This window comes from Myotis daubentonii, chromosome 7, assembly GCF_963259705.1.
Source record: "Myotis daubentonii chromosome 7, mMyoDau2.1, whole genome shotgun sequence".
Taxonomy (NCBI): Eukaryota; Metazoa; Chordata; class Mammalia; order Chiroptera; family Vespertilionidae; genus Myotis; species Myotis daubentonii.
The window spans coordinates 87,604,903-87,625,234 of NC_081846.1; the positions used below are offsets into that span (position 1 = coordinate 87,604,903).

At 46.8% G+C, this 20,332-nt stretch overlaps 1 protein-coding gene across 21 annotated transcripts in view; it reads right to left on the bottom strand.

Moving 5' to 3' along the window:
- Nucleotides 1–8,708: 8,708 nt before the first annotated feature.
- Nucleotides 8,709–20,332, bottom strand: part of CLASP1 (cytoplasmic linker associated protein 1) — a 279,926-nt gene continuing 268,302 nt past the window's right edge. For all 21 annotated transcript variants that reach the window (XM_059704721.1, XM_059704724.1, XM_059704725.1 and 18 more), the window contains one exon: nt 8,709–9,958. In XM_059704721.1, coding sequence (XP_059560704.1) covers nt 9,872–9,958 — 87 coding nt within the window. In that variant the 3' untranslated portion in view covers nt 8,709–9,871. The remainder of the gene's footprint in view (nt 9,959–20,332) is intronic.

The following is a 20,332-nucleotide window of genomic DNA, read 5'->3' on the forward strand; positions in this document are numbered from 1 at the left end:
CGAAATACATAAAAACACTTGAATATTTTTTAGAATTGCATTAAATATATAGATTACCTGGGGGAGAACTACACCTTCCGATGAACAAATATCTCCATTTAATATTCATTTTCTCTCAGGAATAATTGTATAGTTTTCTTTAGAGATATCTTGTCCATATTTTTGTTAAATTTATCTCTAGGTATTAGAAAATTTTATTGTTTTAAACGGTATCTATTTAAAATTTTAATTTTGCCAGAACTGGTTTGGCTCAGTGGATAGATCGTCGGCCTGCGGACTCAAGGGTCCCGGGTTCGATTCCGGTCAAGGGCATGTGCCTTGGTTGCGGGCACATGCCCAGTGGGGGGCGTGCAGGAGGCGGCTGATCAATGTTTCTCTCTTATTGATGTTTCTGGCTCTCTATCCCTCTCCCTTCCTCTCTGTAAAAAATCAATAAAATATATTAAAAAAAATAAAAATAAAATTTTAATTTCTATTTGTTGCTGACATATAGCAAGTTTATTTTTACTGAATCTTATCAGCAACTTTGCTGAACTCGTTATTAATTCCAATAATTTTCTATAAATTCTTTGGATTTCCTATTTACAAAGTCTTTTCATCCACAAATTATGACAATTTCTTCCTTTCTAGTCATTGTGACTTTACTCTCCTTTTCCTTGCCCTTCTGCCCGGAGATCTCTGCACAGTCTGGTGTGACCTGCAGTGGCGGCGGCAGCGATACACATCCTTGCCTTGTTCCGAATCTCAGAGGGAAAGCTTTCAGCGTCTCTTCATTAAGTGTGACATTTGCTCTAGGCTTTTTGTAGGCAACCGTTATCAGATTCAGAAAGGCTCCTTCCGAGTTTTCAAAAGTATGTTTACAATCACGAATGGGTGTCTGGATGTTGAGTTTTATCAAACGCAGTTTCTTTATCTTCTAAGATGATCGTGATTTTTCCTCTATACTCTGTTCATGTGATGAATTTCATTGACTGATTTTCTGACATTAAACCCACTCCTTCATCATTATATATTACAAGATTCAGTTTGCTAATACTTTGTTTAGGATTTTCACATTTATGCCAAGGAGTGAGTGGCCTGTAATTTTCCTTTCTCACGATGTCTTATCAGGTATGGCATCAGGGTTATTCTGGCCTGGTCAGGTGTGTTCCCTCGATTGTGTGATTGGCATTTTCATCTTCCCTGCATGTCAGGAGAAACGCACAGATAGGTGCGCTCTCCGGGCTTGGCGTTTTCTTTGCATGAAGGTTAAAATAACAGACTCAACTTTTTTTTTGTTTTTTTTATGGGTGAGCCCCACAGGAATAAAAAAAACACTGGGAAGGGGTAACCCTCTTACCCCCAGGAGTGGCCCAGGGGGAGACAGGCTACCTGAGGGGAAGGAAGCACAAAAGGGGCCGCTGCAGACTCGGGCAAAGGGAATGCCATCGGAGCTGGGACCTGTGAGCACTACAGGAGGAAACGGGAGCGTGGTGGGACTGGCTCCAGGCACACAGACGAAGGGCAAGAGGGTTGGACACGAAGCCACAAAGCTACTTGGGTTCCTCCTTCTTCTCGTTTGCCTTTTTCTGCTTCTGCTGCATGATCTTGGAGTCCCTCTGCGTGCGGGCGGCAGCAGAAAGCCCATTGCGTCCCTTCGTTCACTCCCCAGACTTAACTTTTAATAGCTATGACGGTTAACACTTTTGTGTGTGTCAATTTTGGATTGTTGTATTTTTCTGCAATTTGTCCATTTTGCCTACATTTTAGCATAACATTGTTACATTGTATATACTCTCTTTAGTTTGTTTTTATTTTTAGGTGTACTAAACAGTAGGTTTTAGTATATACCAATAGTTGTACAATCCTCGCCACTATTTCATTCCCGAATATGTCAATTATCCCCCAAAGAAACTCCATAACCATCAGCAGTCACTCCTATTCTCCCATCTCTCCAGCCCCTGGCGACTAGCCATCTACCTCCTGTCTCTATAGATGTGCCTGTTGTGGGCATCTCATAGAGATGGAGTCGCACAATACGTGGTCTTTTGTGACTGACTTACTTCACTCAGCATGCTTTTAAGGTTTGTTTATGTTGTAACATATATCAGTACTTCATTCCTTTCTCTGGACAAATAGTATTTCATTGTATGGATGTACATGTACTACAGTTTGTTAATCTGTTCATCAGCTGATGGACACTTGTGCTTCTACTTTTGGGATATTATGAATAATGTTGTTATAACTTTTATAGGTTATTGTGTGGACATGTGTTTTTAATTCTCTTGGGTCAATATCTAGGTTGAAATTAGTGGGTCATATGGTAACTCTGTGTTTAACTTTTTGAGACATAGCCTATTTTCCAAAGTGACTGCCATTTACATTCCCACCAACAGTATGTGAGGGTTACACTTTCTCCACATATTTGACAAAATTATTCTTGTCTGATGTTTTAACTCTAGCCATTTTAGTGAGTGTGAAGTCATAGCTGGCTGTGGTTTGATTTGCATTTCTCTAATGACTAATGAGGGTGATCATTTTTCATGTGATTTTTGGCCATTAAATTTCTTATTTTTTGAAAAAGGTAGAGCTATTCAGGTTCTTTGCCCATTTTTAAGTTGGGTTACTTATCTTTTATTGTTGACTTATAAGAGTTCTTTATACATTCTGAATATAAGTCCCTGATCAGATACACAATTTTGAAAATATTTTCTCTCATCTGTGTGTGGTTGTTTTACTTTCTTGAGGATTTTTTTTTGAAGCATAACAAATGTTAAGTTTTAAATTTTGGTGAAGTCCAATTTGTCTATTTCTTCATTTGTTGCGTGTACTTTTGGTGTCATATTGCCTAATACGAGGTCAGAAAGATTTAACATCTGTTTTTTTTCTAAGAGTTTGTAGTTTTATCTCTCACATTTCACTCTTCGATCCATTTTGAGTTAATTTTTGTATGTGGTGTGAGGTAGGGATCCACATGTGTTTTCTCTTGCTCCTGACTATCTTTTTAACATGTATGGTCTCTCTGACAATGTTCCTCTTTTTATTCTGATATTGATAATTTGTGTCTTTTCCTTTTATCTCAACCTTGCCAAGGGTTTATTGATTTTGAGTGTTATTTGCAGTGTATTAGTATTTCCAAATAATCAGCAAAAAAGCTTATCTATCCTCCCTATTATGTGCCCTTTTATTTGATTTCCGCATTATGTTATTTCCATTCTACTTTGTGTTTATTCTTTGTGACTTTCTTTTTATAACTTCTTGATATAAATGGTTGTTATAAATGTTCAGCTTTTCCTTTTATCCAACATATGCATCCAAGGCTAAAATTCCCCTCTAAGCTTGGCTTTAGCTGCATTCCACACATTTCTCTATGTAATGTTTTAATTATCATTCAGTTAGAGAAATTTTCTCATTTAGATTGTAAGTTCTTCCTTGTGCATTGGGTTATTATAAAGTGCATTTGAAAATATAGGACTTGTGTGGTATATCTTTTTCCGACCTGTTTTCAACTTACCTACATCTTAGGTATAGATATGCATCTTGGGAACAGCATACAGTTGTTTTTAAATCCAGTCTAAATTTTTCTTAATTTAACTGGAGTTTTATGTTTATTTGTATTTAATGTAATTGGTTATATGTTGGCTTAAATCTAACATCTTACTATATGCTTTCCATTTGTCCCGCCTGCAATATTTCCTTTTCTATTTTTTTTTCTTCTTTCAGGTTATTACACAGTTTTCCCCTTTCATTAGTTTGGAAGTTACACCTTAACTCTGTTTTAATTTTATTCTTAAGTTTTCCCTACAGTTTCTAAATGCATCCTTGACTTTTCAAATCCAAATGTTAATCAGCACTTTGTCTCTTCCTTAGAACACTTGAACTTCATTCCCCTCTTTAATTTGCCTTTTACTTACATGTTATTGTTGTGGTGGGCTTTAATTTCATATACATTTTAAATCCCATAGGACATTATTACTGTTGTTTTACAGTCAGAATTATTTAGACTTTCCTTCATTTACCATCTCAATTCCTTCCTGCAATAACCACTAACATTTGGGTTCCTTCCTCTCTGCCTGGAGCATCCCGGACCAGGCATTTGCTTAGGAATGGAGCCGGCAGCCTTTCGGTGCACTGCGTGATGACCAACCCGCTGAGCCACACGGCCAGGGCATCCAGTGAGATGCTCTGAGTTGTTTGCCGCCACTGCTCAGGGTTCTGATTACTCATGAGGGAACCCACTGTCGTTAGTTTATGCAGAAGGGCTCTTACAGAGAGTGGGGAGCCACACTGCCTTCAGGGGAGCTGGGCCCAGTGGGCCGCTCACCCAGGCACAGCAACAGACAGGAGGTCTCCCTGGGGAAGGGGACAGCCCTGGGTGTTCACCTGCTGTTTGGTAGCCATGACACTGGGACAAGCTGGGACCTACGCCTGAGCTGCCCCTCAGGAACCACATGTCACCCCAACATGTCCTCAGCTACAGCTATTTCCCATTGTGGACAGTGCATCCCCTTGGCAGAAGCTGGCTGAGCGGAAGCAGCTGGGGGAGGGGGGTGCAGAGGGGGCTGGGCTCCTGGGAGCTGGGCTGGGGGGGAGGGGGCTGGGCTCGGGGGAGGGATGGCTGCAGTGCGGGGCCTGTGGGAGGCCTGGGAGAGGAGCGGCCCTGCCTCAGCCAACATCTCTCCTGGGCAACCTGACGCGTCCAGAGTGGCCGTTCCCCCGGGTGCCTCCCTCTCGGGGCCTCTTTTCATCCTTTGGGAGAAGGTCTCACAGTCTAAGGGACCCCAGACTCAGCTGAACAAGCAGGGCTCTGATCAACCATCTGAACAACATCCGCACCGTTTCTCCTTTCGGAAGATAGGGGGCAGCACCGGGCGGGGAGGCGTGGACTGAGCGGGAGCAGCCAGGGACCGAGGGGCTGAGAGGCAGGAGGGTGTCCATCCACCCGGACGTGTGCTATGCCCGAGGCCTCCCCTCTGACCCGGCCTGCAGGACCCTGGCATGGAGCTCGCTTCCCTTGAAAGAAAGTCCGCAGATGTACTCTCCGGAGTCGACACATTTCCCACAAAAGTTTAAAAGTCGGGGGGGGGGGGGGGCAGAGGAGGGGGGCGGCTGTGTCTATGCTAACCAAAGAATTGACGGGAGACTCATCTAAATCACCTTATAACTTAGTGTCCGCACACATTTTTGTTGCTAAATTATGAAATTTGATGATGCCAAAAGCAAGTCCTCCCTTACCAGTAAGTCCGCCCTTAACCTTGTCAATAGGTTCTGCAACTTTGAAACAACATAAAACAAAACCGATGTAACCACCGGCTACTTGATATAAAAAGATTAAGTTCCTAGCGTCTCAGCAACCGTGCAAGTCCATGCTGAAGAGGGCGACACTGAGGTCGACACTGAGGTCATCTTAAGCTGGAGTCTTGGACCTACTGTGTAACGTGTGTGTCAGATGAGCCACAAAAATACACAAACACCCTGAGCCCACCACCCAAACTGCGACATCATCGCGTGAGGTGAGCGTGGGAATTCCCTGTGCAGACAAACCGTGTCAGCCATGTGAGCCAAACGCAGCCTCTTATTTCATCAACGGAAGTGCAACAGTTCAGGTTATTTCTTGTCAATGCCTCTGCCAGTCATAAAAGGAACTCAGCCACCTTCCTAAAATGGTACAAAGTCATTGCTCCTCACCCGTCCCCTGTGCCCGGAAACTCCCGCGTGTCACCCATTCCCATTAGTCACACTCCACGCCGTTCACCTGGTTGGTGCATCATGCCGCTGAGGGTCCTGTCGATTATGGGTTTGAAAGCTGGGTTTTGAGGGGCTGACACATTCATTCTTTCATTTGTTTGTCCAAACACTTACTGAGCATCATCTATGTCATCAACTGGGGCAGGTGCCTCGATAATAGCAATTTCAGTGATAAGGACTGTAACAGCAGACATCAGTGGGGGCCCGAGACCTGTCAGGAGCTTTGCCCACAGCACCTAACTAACCCTCACCTTCCACCAGCAGTGCCCACTTCCCCACCCGGGGGCGCCACAGAGGACGACACTGAGGTCACCTTCAGCTGGAGTCGTGGACCCTGAAAGGCTTGGAGTTGGAACAGACCCTGACTTCCTAAACCCCAGCAGGGCTGTTCTCCTGCCAGGCCCACACCTGGCGCCTCAGAGTGAACCTGGAGCTGTCGGGGCGGCGGCTTTCCTGCCAGCCCCCGCCCCCCCCCCCCACTCCCCTCCCCTGGCGGCGCCAAGGGAGGCAGGGTCCTCTCCGAGCTGCCAGGAATTGACCCGGACGCTGTGCCGAGCGGCCCAGAGCCCAGGGGAGTCAAGCTCGCGGGCTCCAGCCCTGGCAGCAGGCCCAGGGCTGAGGGCACTGGTGTGGGAGCATTTTAATGTGTTTTAAATACATAATCTAAGATTAGATGCTCATTCACATGACCTTTGTCCGTTCTTGCCTCGAGCCCTGCAGTGGGAGTTAATAAGTATTGGAGGAAACAGGGCAGCCAAGCGGAGCTTTGTACCAGGGGAGGTGGGGTCCTGTTTGCCCTCCGCTAATGGCACCCCATTTCCCTCCCACAGTCCTAGTCTAGATGCTTAGTCACCACCGACTCCCCTAACGCCAGTGATGGTCTGGCGACATCCCCTGCAGCCCAGAGCTGTTTTTTGCAGCAGCTTGTCTCAAGGATGGTCCAAGGCCTGGGACCACGCCCTGCCGTGTTTTAAGGAAAATGCCCTGCAATGGTTCTCAAACGCTGGTCCCAGGCCAGCAGCACCTGCATCCCCCAAGACTTGTTGGAAATGCACATTTCCAGGCCCTGAGTCCTCCAGCATCAGCAGCACTGGGAGGGACGGGGGGTGTAGGGGGGAAGGCAGCTGCTGACTCACAAGCCCTCCAGGAGGTTCTGGTGTGGCCACTGTAATTTCAGGGGAGATGTTCAAAGGGTGGGAGCTGGGAGGCAGGGAAGACAGCTGCTAGAGACAGGACTTGAGCTCCCGCCCAGCCCCATGGGACCAGCTGGGTGTCCCCCTGGGCCTGGGCCTCGCCTGGAGACAGCATGGCAGCACATCCTTCCTCGCAGCTCAGCTGATGTGCACCCTGGCAAGCGCTCTCACGTCTGAGTGCCTCCTCAAGGCTGCCTGTCAACCGCCCGCCCGTCAATGATCCGCGGCTTCCAGAGCAGTGTGGGGGTCTGCGGCCTCTCCCGCTGAGTGGGAACTCGGAGTAATTTAAAATATGCCAGCGCCCCAGCTTCCTGGCAGCAAGGGACCGAAATGACGTCCATGACAGTGCCCAACAGGCTTGCATTTGAGCACCAAGAAGACATGTGGCGATTACAGAAGACACACAGTAACAGATGACAGACATGGGAACCGTTACCGACTTTGCTTACCTGCTTCAGTCATCAGTTCCACCGGAGGCTGCAACCAAGGCATCCAGAGAAGGTGGGGCCTTGGGAGGGCAGCCCCTGGAGGGTGAGGAGACCCCCAGGGCAAAGGTGTCCCTGGGGACCAAGGCCCTGACCACACCTTGTATCCCACCACCGCGTCAGATGTAACCGTGGGGCGGGAGGAGGTGACAGAAGCACGTGGCTTCATTTGACAGGTGGTGTTGGAGGCAGGCCCTCTGCAGACCCTGGACCAGGAAGATGAAACATCGCTGGAGTTGAGTGACATGAGTGGAGTGTCCTGCTTGGGCGCAGGAGAAGGGAGAAGGCAGGCTCTGAGCTGGGAAGAGCCACCCAGAAGGGGAAGCTATCGGGAGGCGGCCTCCAGGAAGCCCCAGGCCAAGCGCAGAGCGAGCGGCTGCTGGGCTGCTCTCCGGTGCCGCTCAGTGGTCGCCGGGGCTTAGAGCCCACAGCGCACAACCAAGTGCAAAACTGTGTGGGCGATGTTCGTTTTCCTGGAGCAACCACAGAGAGCCCCCGCAGACCCCTGCCGACGTGGGCCTCTGTCCCCCCACCCCTACCCTGGCCCATGACCCTGAGATGGCACGTACTCCCTGGCAGCCCAGTCCACTCAGGGGCAGGTGGGCCTCTGCAGCCGACTCCCTCACACCACCCTACTGACCCCACTGCACCTTCCTGCGGTAGTTCTTAGCCCGTCTGTGAATGGAAAGGCTGAGGCAGGAAGTGACATGGCTGCCCAAGGGAGAAAGGGGAGCTGGGGTTTGAACCCAGGAATCTGTGATCACTGCAGTCACATGTCAAACAGGCAGGATGCGGTAGGTCACAGGGGAAAGTAGGCTGAGAGCCATGGGTAGTGACACTTGAAATGAACCATGAAACACGATATTAAACAATATTTAAATAAGAGTAAACCTCCAGAGAAATGCCCTGGTGCCTGGTGGCCGGCGCTCCTCCAAGGCCCACGCCCTGCAGGCTGCAGCCCTGCGAGCCCCCACCAGGCCCCAGCGGCACAGGCAGGTCTGAGGCTCTGCACCCACCTGCTCCCCCTCGGCCGAGGGGGGGGCCAGCAGGAGGCCCTGCTCGGGCAGCTCCCAGGTGGTTCCCACGCGACCTGCCCACCACACGACACGCAGCAGCGCCCGGCAGGCGGGACCGGTTCCCGTCGTGAGAAAGAGCCTCCAGGACGGAGCCCCCCGCCCTCTTCCCAGCCGTGGCCACGCTCCGCTGCCAGGGCGGCCCGGCCACCCCAGAGCAGGGCGAGGAGAAAGATGCCCCCAGCCGGACACGGAATTAAGCGTCATTTATTCTAGGGCAAACTCAAAAGGGTTCTTTTATTTTTTATTTTTTAGCAAATCCTACATTATTAACAAAAGAGTCTGTACATTTGCATGATACACTAGAGAGTGAAACGTGAAAAAGCCCCCCCAAATAAAACCAAAAAACAGAAACCCAACCGGGGGGTGTGGGACCATGCGTGCACACACAGCGCTGACCAAACATTTGGTGGCCGGTATCTTTTAGAGCATTTTCTTTTCACTTCCAAGCGTCACTGCCAGCAAAGTCCTGCGGGTTCTACAAAGTTCCTGCTTGCTGTTCTTTGATGTGTTATGTTTGATAAATAAAGGGCGGCAGGGAGAGAAGACGGGGAACCCCGCTGCAGCAGCTGCAGAGGGTGTTGGAAGCGAGTGCGGGCCAGAGGGGAGTGTCCTTGAGGAGCCGCCTCGATGACAGCAGCGGCAGAAAGCGGGAGCCGCCCGGTTCAGTGAGAACGCTTTAGAACTGCGCAGCTTAAGCAAACGCTGGGGGTGGGGGGCAGGAGGGACAGACGACAGCGCCGAGTCAGAAAGACCAAGACCCAGGGCCCGAGAGGAGCCCCTGAAGAAGCTTCCGCAGGCCCGGGAGCCGCGGGCAGCGGGGCAGCACCGGGCACGGCGCGGGCACTAGCGCGAGGGCGGCAGCCTTTGGCCCAGGCACAGACGCAACACCCGGGTCTGCCAGAGGCCCTCCGCAGCTTGCCCTCCACCCTGCCACGTGATCCACGTTCTTAGCAGGTCTCAACATACAACTTAAAGAGGCACAACTAACCCTTTCATGGCGTCGGCTGGGGTGGAGGGGAGGGAACCTGCCCTACACGGCCACGTCCAGGACGCAGGACGCTAAGATGAAAGAGGAACACAGACCGCCACACCCTCTGCTCATCCGGGCGCTCCCTCCCCGCCGGGTGTCGGGTGTCGCACGCTGCGCCCCGCGTGCCCTCAGCGCTGGACACCGCGTGGCTCTTCACTCCTGCCGTTGTGTGTGCGGACGCAAAACAGGCCTTGCTCCTTTACATTCAATGCCAGTAAGATTCTACACGAAAGCTGGAAGGGACCAAATACTGATTGTAATAAATATGCGTGGCCTCCTCGCCCTGACGGAGCCTACGAGGGGCGGGAAGGTCTGTGAGAGGCACCGCGGCTGCTCTGCGGCTCGGACAGCGCGCCGCCATTAGCTGTGCGTGGAGACGTCGGAGGAGGAGCTGCTGTTGCTGTTCGTGGTCTGCGCCCTCTTGATGTACAAGTTCAGCAGCTTCATCTGCAGGGAGAGAGGGCTGGGTTAGCAGGAGGCGAGGCAGCCGGGAATGGAAAACAGGAAAAAACCGGCACCCTTTCCACTGAGGAACTCATTACACAAACAGTTACCGAGTGTCGATGCCTCATTCCACGCCCGCCAGGGCCAGAGACCCGGAGGAGAGAATGCAAGGGCTACGACAAAGCAGGGCCCCTTGGACAAGGCACACGCAGGACACCCCACCTCCCGGGCGCCTGCAGCCAGCAGCTCCGTCCGCCGGCGGGAAGCAGGGCAGAGCCCAGGCGCCACAGGGATAAGGTAGCTCAGCCACGGTGAGGGGGCGTCACACCTCCTCCCCCCCACTGCAGCCAGAGCCCACGCAGCACTGCGCATCGCAGACCCCGCCGGGCCACCCCACGCGGCGGCCTCCCAGCTGCTCACTTGGAGGCAGTCCTGTCTCCCTTGCTGCTCCGTGGCACTTTATCCTGTGGCACAGGCCGCCTCCTGCTACAGGTAGCAGTGGACTCCTCGCTGCTTCCAGCAAGCAGACCTCCCCGACACCAGACACGGGTCACACAGCAGCCCCTCCCACGGGCTGCTCGCCAAGGGGCCCCTGGAGAGGGGCTGGGTGAGCTGTGTGGTGCGCCAGAGGAAGGGCCACCAGGAGGAAGAGGCACAGGAGCCACAGAGCTCCCAGCAGGGGCGCCACGCCCCGCCCGCCCGCCCCAGGTGCTCTCGCCACACGCACTCGACACTGAAACCCGTGCGGTGGGCTCTCCACACAGGGCGTCTGGGCGGGCATCCTGGAGCTGCCTTTGCCCACGCCCATGCCTGCCTTGCTATCCCCCCCCCCCCCCCCCCCCCGCCACCAGCAGCGGCTATAGGCCAATGGTCCTCAACCTTGGAATATTTTTAAAATCCTGATTTCTGGGCCCCATCCTCCGGAAATTCTGTTTCTTTGTTATGGGGCCACAACATGAGTAACAAAGAAACAGAATTTCCGGAGGATGAGGCCCAGAAATCAGGATTTTAAAAAGATTCCCAGCTGATTCTAATGTGCAGCCAAGATTGAGAACCACTGGGCTAGGCCATGGTAACTTACACTCCCTACCAGTTTGTTTTTCATTCCCCACCTTTTAAATGTAGAAACATTTAATATGATGTCGTGCTACGATGAAAGCGCCATCTGAAGGCTCTGAGGCTCAGTATGACACCTCTGGGCCAACCAGGACCCAGGGAAATCCCGGCCTGAGGCTCGACAGATGCTGCGAATTCCAGAACAAACTTCACACTAACTAGTTACGTGGCCGCAGACAAAACACTTCCTGAGCCTTAACCTCCCCGCCTGCAAAATGAAGAGCAGTAACATTCCAAGGTGCCCTCTGTGGCTCCTTGTTCAGCAAATGTGTCCTCTGAACGCCCCTCCCCGATGGCTCACACTGGTCCTTCCTGCTGTTTGCTCCTTCTTCCCTCCTAAGCAGCTCACCCCCTGCCCCCCTGCCCTGCCCAGCCCAGCCCAGTTTGGTCCCTCTCCTCCTGCTCCCGTGGCCCAGAACCTAGAATCAGAGCCTGTCCCACAGCGTTCACTACACGCTGCTCACTCCTGGGCTGCTATGGAGGGTCCCTGTGGTCCAGCCTGTGCCCCAGCTCTTCAGGGCAGAGTAAGCTGTGCTTTTCCCACATGCCTTGGCCTAGTGTAGTGAAGAAAGCAGGTTCCTAACACATACCTGCTGAATGGAAGAGTTTTTAAAAAACAAAAACTATCTAGAAGTTATTTCTATGTAAGGCCAGTTAAAAATGAGTTACTGTTAGACTTCTTTGCAACTCAGACCACTAATGTATCCACCCAGTCAAGTCTAGAATACAACTGTAAGTCCAAGGGAAAGACAACAGTAGAGTTAATGATGTGCACATGTTTAACAATCTACAAGGAGTTTTGATGCCTTATAAAAATCCTTCAAGGTAGATAGAACAGGGTCTCCTGTTTTACAAATAAAAAGCCAGGGTTCAGAAAGCTTGCTCATTAGCTGGTATAAATTCAAATGGGACTATTGTAACTTCAGAATGTCAAATGCAATCCCCATGGTAAGCACAATGAAAACAGCTATAGAATACACACAGAAGGAAACAGGAATTAAAATATTTCAGTACAAAAAGCAAACAAACACAAAAGACAGTAATGCAGAAAAGGAGGGAAGTAAAAGCATTATGGTATATAGAAAACAAATACCAAATGCTAGAAGTCTCTCCTCCTTTATCAGTAGTTACTGTAAATATAAATGGATTAAACTCTCCAGTCAAAGGACAGAGATTGGTAGAGTGGACAGAATAACATGATTCAACTACATGCTATCCACAAAAAAATTCACGTTAGATCCAAAGAATAAATAGGTTGAAAGTGAAAGGATGGAAAAGATATTCCATGCAAACAGTAACCAAGAGCACAGGGTTGCTACACCAATATCAGATAAAATAGACTTTAAGTCAAAAAAGGTTACAAGAGACAAAGAAGGAAATTATATATCAACAAAAGATCAATACTGCAAAAACATAACAATTACAATCATTTATGCATCTAATAACATAATATCAAATATATAAAGTAAAAACTGACAGACCTGAAGGGAGAAACAGTTTTACAACAATAGTTTGAGACTTCAATAACCCATTCTTAATAATGGAAAGAACTCATAAAAAGAAAATAAGAAAAAGAAAATAAAGAAAAAAAGGCCCGAACAACACAATAAGCCAACTAGATCTAACAAGCACACAGAGCATTCTACCAAACAACAGAATACACACTCTTTTCAAATGCACACGGAGCATTCTCCAGGATAGACTATATGTTAAGAAACAAATTAGATCCCAAGAGATTTTTTTTTGAGAGAAAACATTGACTTGTTGTTCCATTTATTTATGCATTCATTGGTTAATTCTTGTATGTACCCTGATTGGAGATTGAACTCACAACCTTGGCAAATCAGGACAACACTCTAACCAACTGAGCTGCCCGGCCAGGGCCTCATCAGATTTTAAAAGATAAATATCATTCAAAGTATCGTCTCTGGTCACAATGAATGAAGCTAGAAACCAATAACAAAAAGAAAACTATAAGAAAAAAATCCTAAATCTGTAGAAATTGAACAGACATTTATTTTTTTAAAAAAATATATTTTATTGATTTTTTACAGAGAGGAAGGGACAGGGATAGAGAGTTAGAAACATCGATCAGCTGCCTCCTGCACGCCCCCTACTGGGGATGTGCCCGCAACCAAGGTACATGCCCTTGACCGGAATCGAACCTGGGACCCCTCAGTCCGCAGGCCGACGCTCTATCCACTGAGCCAAACCAGTGCTGGCTGAACACACTTTTAAACCACCAATGGGTCAAAGAAGAAATCACAAAAGAAATTAGAAAATACCTTGAAACAAATGAAATGAAAACACAACATACCAAAACTTATGAGAGGCACTGAAAGCAGCGCAAAGAGGGATATTTACAACAGTAAATGCTTATATTAAAAAAGAAAGATCCCTTAACATTAACATAACTTTACATTTTAAGGAACTAGAAAAAGAATAAACTAAACCCCAAGCTAGCAGAATGAAGGAAATACTAAAGATTAGAGCAGAAATAAATGAAACAAAAACAGAGACATATCAATGAAACCAAAAGTTGATTCATTCAACAAAAAACAACAACAAAACTGACAAACCTTTAGCTAAGCTGACTGAAAAAAAGGCTCAAATTACTAAAATCAGAAATGAATATGTATACATTATTACTGATTCTAAAGAAATAAAAAATATTACAAGAGAATACTATAAACGATAGTACACCAACAAATTAAGATAAAGATGAAATGGATAATTTCCTAGAAACACAAACCTACCAAGACAGAATCATGAAGAGAAAGACTAAACAGGCCTACAATTAGTAAGGCCACTAAAGTGTAATAAGAAATCTCCTGACAAAGAAAAGATCAGGTGGCTTTACTTCAAATGTTCTACAAATGTTCTAAAAAAACATTTAGAGAACTAATACAATCCTTCTCAAGTATTTCCAGAAAACTAAAGAGAAAAAAGAACACTTTCAAACTCATGCTATGAAGTTAACATTTGTCCTGATACCAAAGCCAGATAAAGACATTACAAGAAAACTATAGATCCCTTATGAACAGTTATGAACACTGATGCAAAAATCTTCAAGAAAAGGCTAACGAACAGTATTTGATAGCACATTTAAAAGGTTATATAACATAACTGAGGATAAATTCCTGAAACTCAAGGATAGTTCAACATATGAAAATTGATCAATATTATATACACATCACATTAACAGAATGAAGGAAAAAACAACCACCCCACAGTTATCTCAATTGATGCAGAAAAAAATTTGACAGAATTGAATACATTTTCATGATGAAAATACTCAACAAACTAGGAATAGAAGGAAACTACCTCAACATATCCAAAGCTATATATGAAAAGCTCACAGCGAAAATTATGCTCAATGGTAAAGACAAAGCCTTTTTTCTAATATTACGAACAAGGCAAGGATGCCTGCTTTTACCAATTCTACTCAATATAGAACTATAAGTTCCAGCCAGAGCAATTAGGCAGGAAAATAAATGAAAGGCATCCACATTATAAAGGAAAAATAAAATTATCTTTGTTTACAGATGATTTTATATGTAGAAAATCGGTAAGATTCTACAAAAAAAGTTAAGAGTAATAAATTCAGCAATGTAGCAGGATACAAAAACCAATGCCCCAAAACCAGTTGCATTTCTTTACACTAACAATGAGGAGAAAATTAAGAAAACATCTCCATTTCTAAAAACATAAGAAATAAAATACTATAACTAAAACTACGAAGTGAAAGACTTATAAAATGAAAACTGTAATATGTTGCTAAAAGTAATTAAAGACACATAAATAAAAAAGATACCCAATGCGCATAGGATGGAAGACAATTGTTATGATGCCAATACGACCCCCAAAAGCTATTTAAAGTCAATAAAATCTCTCTCAAAATCCCACTGAGGTTTTTATAGAAATGAAAAATCAACCATAAATTCATACAGGAATCTCAATAGACACCAAAGCCAAATTATCTAGAAAAAGAATAAAGATGAAGGACTCACGCTTCAATTTCAAAACTTACCACAAAGCTACAGTAATAAACACACACTGTGGGTGGCAAGGAGAACAAAGATGGGGGCGTAGGGAGGTCTGTTTGCTGGAAGCAGCGAGGGGTCCTCGCTGCCTCTCACAACCACAGCAGAATTACAACTAAAATGAAGTACAAACATCATTCGGAACCATCTGAAATCTGGCTGAATGGAAGTCCTACAACTAAAGAAGAAGAATGTACATGAAGATTGGTAGGAGGGGTGGAGGCATGGCATTGGATGATTCAACACCCACATGTGGCGTGTTTATATTTTATTTTTATTTTGTTATTATTATCACTATTATTATTATTATCTTAAATCCTCACCTGAGGATACTTTTTCCATTGACTTTTAGAGAGAGTGGAAGGGACAGGGAGAGACAGAGAGAAATAGCAATTGGTTGCCTCTCTCATGGCCCCGACCAAGGCTGGGAGTCAGAAACCGAGGTATGTGCCCTTGACTGGAATCAAACCTGGAAGGCTGAGACTCTATCCCCTGAGCCAAACCGGCTAGGGCTGTGGCATGTTTTCAATTGGGAGGGATGTCTCTGCTGTGAAGACCTCCCATGAGAATCAAGGGCTCCTAACTTCACACCAGAACACTGTCTGGGGTTCCAGAGCTGGGAAAAGAAGTCCCGTAACTTCAGGCTGTAAAAACCAGCAGGTACTGTGGCTGACATGGAAGGTGCTGGAGACCCAGACAGTCCCTCTTAAAAATGCTGGAGCACCGAATTACTAGGGATTTGATCCTTCTGAGATCCAGCACTGGGGCCATGGTTCAGGGGGATTCAGGGACATACGGAGAGGAACTGGATTGTCTGGCATTGGAGCAAGAACTCAGAGGCAGTGTTCTCCCACACAGGGGTGCTCACAGGGGTCATTGTTCCTATGCTGAGACCACTGTTCCTTTGCAGAGATGCCTGCAGCCATATCTGAGTTTCCATCTGTGTGGCTCACACTGTTCCCTCTGCCCTGGTGATTCCCTGAGAGCCTGCCCCACCCAATTTGCAGACCCACCCAAGCTGTTTATAGCAGCTTTTCCATATGAATGGCCTGACCTGGCTCAGGCTCAGACTTTCCTAAAATCTCTCAAGCAGCAGCTGCATCAGCATGCCCCATACTTATCAATAAGAGGCCCAAGACCCAGCACTAGCAGCACCCTGCCTTGTTTCACAGCCTGGCCTCTCCTGGGCACTTCCTAGTCCAAAACAAGTAGCAGCCATCTGCAGATCTCTCTGTCGCTCCTGCCGGGTCATCTGGGCAGTGGCTGACTTTGCACTTCCCAGGAGGCCCCAGAGCGAGTGCACCCAGTGGACAGCTTCTGGCCATACCAGGTCACAACTCTATGCATCCACAAGCGACACACTGAAGGGGCAGACTCAGGGAGCACGAAAGCCAAACTGAAGCAATTCCTGCTCCATATGATATCTCCTGCACAGCAGCTCTCCCACTGTAATTGCAGCTGCTCCTCACAGCTAATTGGCCTGGAGGTTAATTCCTCCCAGTTATACCAACAGCAATCAAGGCTCAAATAACAACAAGACTATGCACACCACACAGGGGTTCACCTAAAGTGTCTGGAGCTCAGGTCACTGGGGAGTCCATCACTGGGACCTACAGGACACCTACTACATACATAAAAGGCCACTCCACCAACTCCAGGAGACATAGCAGCTCTACCTAATACATAGAAACAAACATAGGGAAGTAGCCAAAATGTGGAGACCAAGAAACATGTCGCAGATGGAAGAACAGAAAAAATCTCCAGAAAAAGACCTAAATGAGACGGAAGCAAGCAAACTACTGGATGTAGACTTCAAAACAATGGTTATAAAGTTGCTCAATAATCTTAATGAGGATGTCAAAGACCTAAAAAAGGACCAGTGAGAAATAAGGTCAGTGGTCGGCAAACTCATTAGTCAACAAAGCCAAATATCAAGAGTACTTCTTCAAAACAGACTCACCCAGGCCGAAAACCGACTTCTGCGCATGGGCCATGAAGTTTCAATTGCACTGTACGTGCACGCCACACGTGGTATTTTATGGAAGAGCCACACTCAAGGGGCCAAAGAGCTGCATGTGGCTCGTAAGCCGCAGTTTGCCGACCACTGCACTAACTGAAATGAAGAATATTTAAAGCCAATCAAAAGTAGAGGATAATGAGAATCAAATCAGCGATTTGGAAAATGAGGAAGGAAAAAACACCCAATCAGAAGTGCAAAAAGAAAAATGAATCCAAAAATATGAAAATAGTGTAAGGAGCCTCTGGGAACATCAAGCATACACCAACATTCGCATTATGGGGGTGCCAGAAGGACAAGAGAGAGACCAAGATACTGAAAACTTATTTGAAGAAATAATGACAGAAAATTCTCCTACCTGGTGAAATAAATAGACTTACAAGTTCAGGAAGCACAGTGAGTCCCAAACAAGAGGAACCCAAAGAGGCCCACACCCAGACACATCATAATTAAAATGCCAAGAGGTAAAGACAAAGAGAGAATCTTAAAAGCAGCAAGAGAAAAGTAGTTAGTTACTTGCAAGGGAGCGCCCATAAGACTGTCAACTGATTTCTCAACAGAAACTTTGCAGGCCAGAGGGAATGGCAAGAAATATTCAAAGTGATGAATAGCTAAGACTACAACCAAGAATACTCCACCCAGCAAAGCTCACATTTAGAAATGAAGGTCAGATAAAGAGCTTAATGACAACAAAAAGCTAAAGGAGTTCATCACCACCAATAAGTATTACATGAAATGTAGAAGGGTATTCTTTAAGAGGAAGGAGAAGAAAGAAAAAAGATAAAAAATATTAACAATAAAATGGCAATAAATACATATCTATCAACAAGTGTATCTACAAATCAAAATAAATAAACAAGAAATCTAATTAACAAAATAAAGTGATGAATAAAATAGAACCAGAGTTATGGAAACATGGAACAGACTGACAAATCTCAAAGGGAAAGGGGCAGAGGGGAGTGGGAAGCAATTAAAGAAAAAACTTATATATATATGCATTACCTATGGACACAGACAACAAGGTGGTGAAGGCCTGAGGCGGAGTGGGAACCAGGGGAAGGGGGGCAATGTGGGGATAGAAGGGGTACATCTGAAATACTCTCAACAATAAAGATTTAAAAAAAAAAACACCCACATAGTGTGCTGTCATAAAGACAGACATATAGTCCAATGGAACAAAACAGAGAGCCCAGAAATAAACCCTCACATATGTTGTCAAATGATTTTTGACAAGGGTGCCAAGGCCATTCAATGAAAAGAGGGTAATCTTTTCAACAAATAGTATCAAAAAAAACTGAGTATTTACAAGCAAAAGAATGAAGTTGGACCCTTACTTAACACCTATGCAAAAATTAACTCAAAATGGATCAGAGACCTGTGTGTAAGAGCTAAAATTATAAACCCTTAGAAGAAAACATAGGGAAAAAGCTTCACAACACTGGATTTGGAATGACTTCTTGGATATGACACCAAAAGAATAGCAACAAAAATTTTTTTAAAAATTGAACTTCATGGAAATTTAAAATTTTGTGCATAAACAAACAAGGAATTAACACCCAGAACTTAAAGAGAACGTCTAAAACTTAACAGTAACAAAATCCAAACAATCCAATTTAAAAAAGGGAAAGGACTTGAATAGACATTTCTCCAAAGACAGACAAGTGGCCAACAAGCATATAAGAAGATTTTCAACTCACCAGTCATTAAGAACATGCAAATCAAAACAGCAATGAGATACCACCTTGCCCCAGCTGTTAGGGTGGCTACTTATCAGAACGAGAAAATAACAAGTGTTAGCAAGGACCAAGAGAAACTGCAACCCTTTACACTTTGGTTGGCGTGTAAAATGGCGTAGCCACCGTGGAAAACAGTTTGGCAATTACCATATGATCCAGTAATTCTAGTCCTGGATATATACCCAAAAGAACTGAAAGTAGGGACTCAAAGAGATGTTTGTACACCCATGTTCATAGCAGTGTTCTTCACAATAGCCGAGGGTGTAAACAACTCAAGTGTGCATCCCCAAGATGTGCAACAAATGGAGTATTTTATTCAGCCTTAAGAAGGAAATTCTGACACGTGCTACATCGCCAGTCACAAAAAAACACAGACACTGCCTGATCCCACTTACATGAGGCACCTGAGGAGCCAGTTCATAGCAACGGAGAGTAGAATGGTGGTTGCCGGGGGGGGGGGGGGGGGAGTCATTGTTTAACGAGGAGAGCTTCAGTTTTACAAGGTGAAGAGTTCTGAAGATGGATGGTAGTGACGGCTGTACAACAATATGAATGCACTTAGTGGCAGGGAATCGTACACTTGAAATGGTTAAGAAAGAAAGTTTAGTTGGGGGTGGGAAGGCCTGGCTCCTGGTCAGGACCTGGGCTCCAGGCCCAAGGCCTCCACTGAGGGGGGCAGCAGCAGGGCTGGCTGCAGGGCAGGGATGAGAAGACACCTGTCACTCTCAGCTCCTCATGAGAAGGGTCACGTGAGATGACCGCACAGCTCCCTCGTGAGGAAGGTAAAAAGTGCAGACAAAACTGAGCTCTGACTATGCGAATTATGGATGAATTGTCTATTTTATAAATTGAACTCTCTTTGTCTTCTAGGCCTTCACTGCGGCCAGGAACCACCCAAAGGCCCCTGCTGGAGGCAAGAAGAGGGGAGGGGGTTCCCAGCCTGGCACTCGCTGGGACTCCCAGCCCAGTCCTTCCAGATGGGGGTCAGGAAAGGGACAGTGAGGAGGCTGTGGGAGCAGAGGGGAAAGGGGAAGCTGCAATGGAATCGGGAGCAGCAGTCCCCAACCCCTCACCACACCTGATGCACACATCTCCCACCTCAATGCTCACTTCTGTCTGCAAGGAGAGTGGTTCTCAACCAGGGGCCGTTTTGTCCTCTCGGGGATACCTGGCTGTGTGCAGAGACATTAGTGAGTCACAACTGAGGGGCGAGGTGTGCTACGGGAATCTATAGGTGGCAGCCAGGGATGCTAAATTCCCTACAACACATAGGACCTCCCCCCCTCCCCCCCAGCACACACACAGAGTGGCCTGAGGTGTCAACAGTGCTGAGGGCCCACAGGCCATGCTCTGGAAAGGCGGGCAGGGGCAGCTTTGCGGGGAACTCTGGGAAAGCAGGACTCCTGCTGTGATGCCCCCACTGTGTCGAAGGAGCAGCGCAGGGCGGCACCTGCTGACTCCTCCT